Source organism: Crocodylus porosus, unplaced genomic scaffold (genome assembly GCF_001723895.1).
Source record: "Crocodylus porosus isolate Cpor-Errol unplaced genomic scaffold, CroPor_comp1, whole genome shotgun sequence".
NCBI classification, from domain to species: Eukaryota; Metazoa; Chordata; order Crocodylia; family Crocodylidae; genus Crocodylus; species Crocodylus porosus.
This window is the reverse complement of record NW_017728948.1, coordinates 58,051,245-58,062,186: the sequence shown is the minus strand read 5'-3', so window position 1 is coordinate 58,062,186 and position 10,942 is coordinate 58,051,245. Positions and strand designations below refer to the sequence as shown.

At 37.7% G+C, this 10,942-nt stretch overlaps 1 protein-coding gene across 3 annotated transcripts in view; it reads right to left on the bottom strand.

The window, feature by feature from the left end:
• Window positions 1-469: 469 nt before the first annotated feature.
• Window positions 470-10,942, bottom strand: part of TUSC3 (tumor suppressor candidate 3) — a 314,862-nt gene continuing 304,389 nt past the window's right edge. For all 3 annotated transcript variants that reach the window (XM_019553213.1, XM_019553211.1, XM_019553212.1), the window contains one exon: window positions 470-1,066. In XM_019553213.1, the coding sequence (XP_019408758.1) occupies window positions 1,051-1,066 (16 nt within the window). In that variant the 3' untranslated portion in view covers window positions 470-1,050. The remainder of the gene's footprint in view (window positions 1,067-10,942) is intronic.

Genomic DNA, 10,942 nt, shown 5'->3' with positions numbered 1-10,942 from the left:
CGGAAGTCCCACAAGGTTTTCAATGATGTCAATCTAGACTGAATTATTGTTACTAATGATCTGTATTGTGCAATTCTGGAGCCCCTTTTCACAATGCTGATGCCCTTGATGTTACTAAGGAACACTACCTGGCCCCTTCAAGAGGTCTGAGAAAAATAATGAATGGCATACTAAATGCTGTGGAGACATTTACAGCTCATTGACTAGGGTGACTAGCAGGTGGAGGTTTATAAACTTTAATTCTGTTCCAGCATTGGCTGGGCCTCCTAAATATCATGATTAGTGAGTTTTGTTTGTATATTTTTAATAATATGTGGTGCAGGGTTTTATTTGGGCAGACCAAGCTCTTAAGGAGAAGCACTACTCAATCTTTGGGCCACAATCTTTATTCTTCTTGACTAATTCAGCTCCAAAGACCATGACTTTAACCAGCTGTATTCTATGAAAATAATAAACTCATACAGTTTCCAAGCTTGTTCAATGTATATTTTCTTTATTTTTCAAAGCAAGATGGCTTGATAAGGTTGCATACATAAATGGTATTTATGTAATCAAATTATGCTTTCCATTTCTTGTACAGTTTCTCCAACAGGAGTCAGAGAACAAACAGTATTTTGTTCAGGATTTTTCTAAAGTGCATGTAAAGAAAACTTTGTAACACTTTGCAAGGGGAGAGGGTACTTTAACATTTGCTTCCATGTTCCTTTATTAAAGAGTCAACAGGCAGCCATACAACCAAAAGACACAGCATAATTAACTTTGTTTAAATCCTGTACCACTGAATATACAGTACTGAAAACTATTTTTCACAACTCCTGTTATAATATTTAAGGTTTACTATACTTGTTTCTATAAATTAAATGAAACATTCATTACATAAAATATAAAAACCACAAATTAATTTCTCTATAATTATGCTATATAAATTATCACAAAGAAACAGAAGAATGAACACAGACTGTTGAATAAACGTAATGTTGGTGAACAGATAGTATCAGTAACAGCTTATCTTCATAGTAAACATTAAGTTAATGTGAATCCCATTTGAGTTCATTTAATTAAGAAGCTGAAAAGAAAAGGAAAATATGATTAAATGCTGAAAATGCATAAAAGTTGGCTTCTTAAAATTATTTTAGCACAATAAACAAAGACTTTACAAAATAAATTCACTAGAAAAAATCATTCAGTACTTGTGGGAAATAATCTTGTAAAAATTTTCATATCACGTATTAAGTAATTACCCAAGCAAGCATGAAAAAGTTATGAAGATAAATAAGATTAGAGTGACTGTATGAACTTGAAGATTACCCCATAAAAATATTATTTAAAACATAAAAAATGGACATCAAGAATCTGTTTTCCCTCATGAAGTTAATCTTTTGGTCTTAAGAGTTAAAGAAAACAAAGAAAAAACTGCCACTTCTATAAGATATTTAAATATTTGTGTTCATTTCAAAGATTTATTTAAACCCATTTTTCAGAGCACACATGTTCTGGCAAGAGACAGTATGTCAACAGATATTTTCAAGTTTTTTATTTATTAAAATGTGTTGAAGTGGAGTTGAAATTACATCCCTGTATTTATTACTGTTTACTTTTCCTTGTAATGAATGGAATGAAAACTTGTGTTACATAAACATTATACATACATATACACGTATGTACACATACACATATACATGTATGTACACATACACATATGCACACACGTATGTGTGTGTGTATGTATTTTATACACACACACACACAAACACTTATATGGCATGTTTCATTCAAGAATTCTATTACAGAGGAAACTGATACACAAGAAGAAAAGACTCACCCAGTGAATGCATAATGAAGCAAAGAATATATACATATTACTTTTGTTTTGGTGCCTTATCTGCAAAGCTGGAATCCTATATGGACAGAAAAGCTGAGAGGGATTTCAATAGATTCAACAGAGCTTTCTTCTTCAGGTCCTTATAAACTATTATTTTGCAACTTCTTACAGATATGTAGAATTCTTTAGCATGTTTGTTATGTGTAGTTATCTGGACCCCTTATCTGTTCTTTGTTTACAGTGTTATTCTTTTTATAATTACAAAACTTGCATACAATTTTTCTATAATTTAAAAATATTTTCCAATTTGAAGATATTCCCTTGCCACAAAAAGCATATGAGAAGTCATACACTTCATATGGACAATAAAAAATCATACCAGTCATATGGACAATAAAAAAAGAGATGACAAATGGCTGGAAGTTGGAGGATTAGGTGAATATTGAAGCAAAAACAGTGGCTCAAAGTGGACAGCAGGATAAGACATAAAGAAAGAGAGAGAACGCTAAGCAGAAAGGTCATGTAAGGTGAAAAGTGTAAAGCCAAAAGTACAAAATGGAATTTAATTGAGAAATAAGAAAAGATAATAGGAACAGCAGTAACTACAAGAGGAGGCAAGGAGGCAAAATGACAACATGGGGCAAGAAGGGACACCAAGGGGCAAGAATTTTCAGGGTATGAACGCACAAAGATTAGAGTTTTTTTAATAAGGGAACATTTCAGAAGGGCAGCAGCTGTTATGTTGTAATGGTTACTCATGGACAAGTTCAGAATGACATAAATGAATGAAGTAGTGTTGAAGTTGGAGTGCTTTTGCAATATTTGTATTGTTCTCAACTTGTCCACAAGTAACAATTAGAACATAACAGCTGTTGCCCTTTTAAAATGTTTCTCTTTTGAAAAGCCTCCAAATGTATGTGTGTCTATACCGTTACATAGCCCAGAGTGATGAGAGTGCATTTGATTTGAGATGAGAAAACAAGGAAGAGGATATACTATGGTTGGAGACATGCAAAGAGAAGGTGATTTTGACAGTGGTATTTAGGAAGCCCTGGTTGAGAAAGATGTGATAACCAGCGAGGTCAGGTTATGGTAATCAAGAGAGGACATAATTTTTTGTCTGTTACATTTAAGGGACGTTACCGAAGGAAGGAAGAATTGCATAGACAAAGTAGAAGAAAGGAAAATTTAGGAACGTTTACAAAGAATAAAAATTAGAAGAAAAATGGCAGATTATCCCAAGAATCTGGCAATGGTGACAAGGTCACAGAAGAGAAGAGTTAACAGGAAAGAATGAAATTTGAGTGAAGGGAGGCAGTTCTATACAGTGACTGACTATTTAAGAAAACATGTCAGAAAAACCACTATAGCTATAGAGGCTGGTGGAAGAAAAGTCGTTTGGAAAACAGCAGCATAAATTTGGTAAAACTAGAAGCCAAGAGAAATAAATAAAAATTGACTGAGGATATAATCCAGGAGGATAAAACTCCATATCAAAGATGGGGAGAAGAAGCCAATAAAGGATATAGTGAAGCAGTATTTACGCAAGGCTGTCAGAGAATTAGAAAAATTATTGTTGTGAAGTGACAAAGCAAACCATGATAAACATCCAAAGTGTCAAAGGTGGCAGACAGATCAAGAAGGATGAAGACAAAAGAGTAAACATTGGCTAAATTTAAGGCTAAGGCTAAATCTAAGGCTATATACAGGTATTTTCTCTACATTGGATCTGCTATGCTGGGATGTGTCCTAGCACAGGTGATACCCTTCAATGGTGTCTACAGGTGGTGTTGTCCTGGGTCAGCTGGGACATATCTGCAAAGCCGGGAACCTCTCTAGGTGCAGCAGCATGATACATGCACCATGGGAATCCTCCACAGGAGAATTCTCATGACAAGTGTAGGCAAGTGTGGAGGGGAGGGGGGAATGGGGTCTCCCAGGGGGTTCTCTGCTCAGCACTTGCAGACCATGCCCTAAATCAGGGTGCAGCAAAGTCCCTTTGCAGCAGAGCTCACCAGGATCCTCTTGAAGGGGGCATTCCTAGGGCATGTGCCTGCAAGTGCAGAGGGGGGAACTCCCATGAGGGTTTCTCACTCCACACTTGCAGACCAGGCCCCGGGAATTACCTTGCAGGGGGATTTTTTGTCATGCAGAATCAGACGACTGAAGCGCAGAAATGCCTGCTTAGGGTGGCTGGAGAGCTCCAAGCTGCCCATGCTCTCCTGTCATAAGTTAAAAGTAATTGGCAATGAAACAGTGGCACTAAGTATGACCACAAATTGTTGTGCTCACAAATTTAGGCGTTTATGGTATGTGAAATGGGCACAGAAATTCTTAGGTTTTGTGGCAACACAATGGCAACATCTGTTTGCAGTCTAAGAGGTATTCTAGTACCTATTGGGAGAGAGATAGCTGCGAACTTAGGAACTACAGTAAAGGGGAGGGCACCCAGAACCCAAATCTCCTAAGAAAAAAACTAGGGCTGTGCTACCACAAAACTTAGGAGCTTCCCATGAAGGGGCAGTATCTACCATGCAAATTTCTTAAGACCTATATGAATTGAATTCCACTCTTTGACTCAGATGAGATTGATTTATCTTTCATCATGAAATGAACTTTGTGCGGCTTCTCTCTACAAGGCAAGTAAAATGGTAGATGGCAAGCCGAGAAGATGGAAGATAGCACGAAAATGACATTTTTAGAAATGTATGTGGCATTTTGACAAAAAATGTAAATTATTCAGTCTTTTATTTCTACATTAAGCATTCCTGAGAGTTTACCCGAGTTAAAGAATGAAGTCAATTTTACAGAATACAAGTTTGAACATAAATCTTAGTAAATATTTATTAGAAATAGATTTACCAGTTCAGAAATTCAAAGTAAATCAATTTAATTATGCAAGAAATGAGGCTGGTAATAGCAACTGTCAAAAACATCTGAAAGCAAAAGGCTGTATTCAAATCATAAACAAATTCACCTTTTATCTTCAAGGCTCCATATAAACACATGTTCTTGCTGCTAAATGTTAATGTCTAAAAAGTTAAACATTTTTGTACTATGCTATTACTTTACTGAGGGGCCTCAAAGTAAAATCCTACTATGTTCACTCAAGTTGTGTTACTGTATTGAAAGAAGTGCTGTCAACAGGGTCTACAAGAACAGCACATAGGGGTTACATACTGAAATGAACTCATACAATGTCATAAAACATTTCTAACTTTCACAATGCTTTTGTGTAGTTGTGTACTAAGAGTTTTTCCTGGCTCCAGGGTATATTTGCTTTGTTTTGGTTGCATGAAGTAGCATTCTCCAAATAATTCTACAATAGTTCATGTTTGATTTTATTTTCATTATATAAACATTACAGATCTGAGGTGTGTTTCCTGTTACAAATTCGTTATATTTATAATGCCACCTAGGAGATTAGTTCCCCTTTTCAGTTTGTCAGTGCCTTGCATGGTTATTCTTCCTTTCTTGTACACTTCCCTTCTTGTTTCCTTAAGTTTTTCTCGCATCAGTGACATTCGTATTATTTCTTACGGCTTAATTGAATATTCTACCATAATATTTATATATTTCCTAAGTGCAATGGCTGATAAGTATCATAAAACATGATTTTGCAATGAAAAGTATTATTAAAAACAAATTAAAATAGTATAAAGAGCTATGGAGTTTTAAAAATATTTTAAAAACATTTTTACAGTAGTGAAAAAATGTCTAAAATCTAACATATTAAAAAGCAAAAGAAATGAGGTATCCTCTTCTCCTATAACGACTTATAGATTTAAAGGAACAGTTAAAGTGGTTGGTAATCTAATTTAACTTAAAACAGTGAAGTTCATCAGATTAACAGCCCTGGAATTTCATTCATTTACATGTTATTAAATTGGGAACCTGCTTACCTCTATAGGTGACAGATCCTTCAATCTGTGTTCAAAAAGCAGTACCAAAATGCTAAGACTTCTCATAGTGGAATAGAACAATTTGTGCCCAACAATTATGCAATTTCAAACAATATTGAGCAAACTCTCTAGTGCCCAACAGACAGCAAGTAGGACACAGCCTTGGCTTGGCAAGAAATGATTAACCTGTCAGCACATAACCACTGCCATAACTACCATGAAACACTAGTATCGGTTTTATAGCACATTATATTTTACCCAGCTCCTGAATTCTTTTCACACCAGATGGATCAGAATGACCCTCCTCCCTTTTTATAGGCCTTGATCTCCCAGTAATCAGCTTTTCTTCTCCTAACTGTGTCTGCTACCCTGGAAATTTCTCTCTTCCCCTCCCACTACTTTGTTTAGTATGCTGTGCCTGGCTTGTTCTGGTCAGACCTGACAAAGAATGTCTTGCATTCAAAAGCTTGACTAACTCTATCCCAACTACACATATGATCTACTGGGCTAGGGACAGACATTCAAAAAGCCTGAGCCTGATCTGATTTAATCTTTGCAGGTTAGTTTAACCTGCCTAGGTTGAACCAGTTTGCAACCACCCAGACATTCCCTCTGGACTGAGGAAATAAAAGCACATGCCTGCAGTGGCTCAGGGTAGAAGATGGGGGTGCTAGACCAGTCCTCTATTCCATTCCATCGTGCTGAGCTGGGGGGGGTGCATGGCCAGGCCCTGGCAGAACACTCTGATTAGGGAGGAGTGTAAATCTCCACCCTGCGTACACAGGACTCCAGCCCCTGGCTAGTACTCTGAGGCAAGGGGGTGGGTGGACTGCATGCATCTGTTGATAATACTGAGATTTTCAATTTCCTTCTCCCTGCTTCTTCATATGGTTTGCAAACCTGATAGGTGAAGGAGCCAGCAGGGGGTTGTTAACACATCATTTAGCAGCCCTTCAAGAAAAGAAAAGCCTCTCTTGTTAGTTCAAACTCTTCTTAAACAGCTTATTCCAAGGAAGGAATGGAGGGACATTACCAGCTGACCTGCTGATTAGCTCCAAAAAGCCCTAAGTGGACACTGTCCTATCTGCCTTTGTCCTGTCCCAGTGAAACTGGAGACACAGACACCTCTCTGCATTAGTTAGCATCCACATGCTAGGTAGGGTCCATGGGGTTGAGGTTGGGGTATTGTGGGAGATTGGAAGGAGGGAGGGAGGAGGGAAAAGGGATCCCTGCTTGAGCAGTGAGTGGGGTGCAGCAGGCAGGGGGAAGCCAGGCAGATCCTGCTGTGTCTGCAGTCTCTGCCAGAGCTCTGGCTAGGGAGGAGAGGGGTGGGGCCAACCATGTCCTCTGGAGCAGACAGCCCAGCTCAGTCCAGGACTGCAAAGTATCTGAGAGGCTGGGAGACTCTGGTTTAACTTAAACAAGGAAGGGGTCTGGGACAGAATCTGCATAAACTGGTTTGACCCAAATCACAAGTCTGATATTACATGCAGCCAGGTTTATCATAAACCAGTTTCAGTCATTTTGAAACTGCTTTATGTACACTGAACTTATGTTCTGTTACAGGTTTAAACCAGTTTCTGATCACTTAAACCGGTCTGTGTGTAATGTCTGTCCTTAGCCATAACAGATAACATTCTAAGAAATCTTCCCCGCTTCCATAATTTCTGGACCACCAAGGCTACAATATCACTCTTACAGTACCTAAATAATATGAATGCTTTGTGACTACGGACAATAGTTTCCTTCCTTCTCTCCCTCCCTTGGAATGGAACAAGTCAAAATATTTATCAATGGGTCTTATTCCCTTTCTTGAGAAAGCTGTTTCAAGAAAGTATTAGTTTTAAAGTAGTTTCTGTTGATACATTTGTCATTGTAATTTTTTGTGTTACAATCATAGTTTTCTATGCATTGAAAAATGTATGCATCTCCTTTACTGCTATGTGATAGAAACATGCAATGAAAGGAATGGTGTTGAATGGAGGAAAAATGATTAATAGGAAACAGATAAAATAGAAAGAAAAAATAAATAAAAATATCAAAATTATATCCTGCCCTATCCAAAAGGCTCAGTTATAAGTGTAAATTTGCTGTTGCTTTAAATTATTTGTCACCTCACTGTCAAATTCATTTATTCTTAAGAAAGCTGAACAGATAACAGTTAAAAAGATGGTGGGTGTCTTCAGTGAAGTGGAACTGAATTTTATGCTTTAGATTTCCAATGATGATGGTGAGGGCAAGGCAACTGAGGAGCTTACTGAAAAGGGCCAGTATATATCATAGTTGATCAACTGGACAGAACCAACATAGAAACATCTTTACATGGATCTTTGACTGTATTTCCAGCTTCCAGGACAGGCTGGCAATACAGGCCAACCTGGACAGGCTTGCAAAGTGGGCAGACCTCAACCTGATGCCATTTAATAGGGAGAAATATCAAGTCCTCCATCTGGGGAAAAAATAATCTGCAACACACTTACAGGCTCTGATGTGCTATGCTTGCCAGCACCACAACTGAATGAGACCTGGGTGTCGTGATAGACCACTAAATGAACATGAGCCATAAATGTAGTGCTGTAGCTGGCAAAGCTAATCAAACACTGGCATCCATCTACCGAGGCATCTCGAGCAAGGCTAAGAATGTCATTCTCCCCCTCTACTCAGCCTTGGTGAGGTTGCAACTGGAGACTGCATCCAGTTCTGGGTGATGAATTTCAGGAAGAATGTGGAGAAGCTCAAGAGTCACATGATTAGATGCCTACAGAGAGGTCATATGAGGAGAGGCTGAAAAAATTGGGACTGTTTAGCTTGGAGAACAGAAAACTCAGAGGGGACTTGGTGGCAGCCTATAAGTATATTACGGGCATACATCAGGGCCTGGGGGAGCATCTGTTCACCAAGGCCCCCAGAAGAGGACAAGAAATAATGGGCACAAACTGATTGAAGATCACTTCAGACTGAACATAAGGAAAAAACTTCTTTACAAGTTGAGTGCTGAGGGTTTGGAACAGGCTCCTGCCAGAGGTGGTACAGTCACCCGCCCTGGTGATTTTCAGAAAGTATCTTGACAGCCGTCTTGCTGGGATCATCTGGCTCCAGCAGTCTTTCCTACCCAAGTGCAGGGGGGCTGGACCCCATGATGTGTAAGGTCTATGAAACTATGGATGATGACAGAACCTTATAGCATTTGCAACTTTGGTTGGAACAAACTGCATTTTGGTTGGCACATATGCATTGTGTTAGTTTCTGTATCTGGTAAAGAATTAAGGATAAGGCATATAATTAACGTCACTCATCACGAGGTTTATGAGAAACAGGTTATGCCAAAAATAGGCTATGCCAAATAACCTTGATTTCATTCTTTGATGAGATTACAAGTTTGATGATGTAGTATTGCACAACACTGACTAAAAGTCAGCATAAAATAGTACCAATAAAAGACATTAAATGGATCAGATAGGGGTGTTTCGACTGGGGCTATACAGGGCTCTTCAAAATTTTCATCAGTTATCTAAAAGTAAATATAAAATTACTGTTGATATTTGTGGGCCCCACAAAGTGAAAAATAACTATTAGAGGGCCCTCAAGGACAGAGAGATCTGGGCTGCTTGGTAAGCAGTGGGTCCATTCAAAAAACATTTTTTTCAATACAGCCAAACCTATACAAGGAATGTAGACAAAACATATAGAATACTGGACTGCATCCAGACTTTAAAAGCAGTCATAGTGAACAAGCAACAGTATGAACCTGCTAAAAGAACAACTATTGTAATTCTTGGACATAGAAAAGGAGTAAGTTTTACCAGGGTAAGAACAATGCTTGACTATTGTATACAGTTTTCACGTACCTACTCTGAAAAAAATTTTGAAAAAGAGAAATGGTGCAGAAAAGAGTCATGAAAAGATTAGTAGACTGGAGAAAATGTCTTATCATGGGGCTTTAATAACTCAATCAGTTTATTTTATCAAAAGAAGATTGAGGAACGACAGCATTACAGAGTATAATTATCTTTATAGGGAGAAAATACCTGTTATTAAAGTGCTGTTTAATGTAGCAGAGAAAGGAATTACAAAGAACAAAAGGGCAGAAGCTAAAGTCTGACAAATTCAAATGAGATATAAAGACATATCTTTAACAGTGATTAGCCATTGGAATAAACTACCAAATACAGTAATGGGTTTCTATCAAGACATCCTCAGATCAAGATCAATGCCTATTTGGAAGGCATATTTTAGCCAAGCACCAAGGTACTGGGCTAAATGCAATGGCAACTGAGTGATACTGTGACCTAGAGTTATATAGCAAAAAAGATTAAATGATTTTCTGAATTTGTGAAAAGTCCCTCTCTTTCTTGTGTGCACAGGCATGCAGCTTCAACAGGAGTGGTGGGGTCTCTTATGCAGACTACCATATCATCTAATGGCCTGGGAACGCTCCTCAGAAGTAGAAAATCTGGGCCTGAATCTTTCAGGTTTGATGGATTCAAATCTACATCTTCCACTTCCTGGATAAGTATTCTAAATGCCAGATTCTTGTACAAAACATAACTAAACCTGAAGACTCCTTTTCATCTGGTTGTATTTCTGAATGAAACAAATTCTTATCCAAATCTTAGTAAAACCCACTTGACACTAACATTTGACAGGAGGTCTCGAGAGAGAGAGGGGAAAAAAGGACTACTTCAAAAGATTCTTAGGTTTGGTTGAAAATATTATGAAAATGGCTGTGAATCCCTTTCGCTTAAGCAAAGTGCAGAACTGCACACAAGCAAAAGGTGTGTAAAAAAATGAAACCCCCAAAATGTACAATTTAGGTTCAGGTTCATTTTGATATGACTTGGGGTTTATTTGTATAAACAGATTTCCCAAATATTCAACAAATATTTCAACTATTTCAACCCATATCTTTAGTATACATGAAGAAAAGATGGAATCAAAAGATTTTGATTTTAAATATGCAAAGGCTGATAAGGAGACTAAATTGTGCAAGAAGTAAGGAATTTATGAAGGATGGATTTAACTATTTATAGAAATAGCATATATCGTAGTTAGTAATGTAAGAGCAGGATTTAGATTCATTCAGTAAAACCAAAACAGCCATACTGTACATTTAACTGAAAGTTGGCTAGTAGATGGAAGTGAACTTGGGATATAATAGAAAAGAAGTTACTTTGAATAAGAAACATTGTCAGGAATGGAAAGGAAACAGCACTCACTA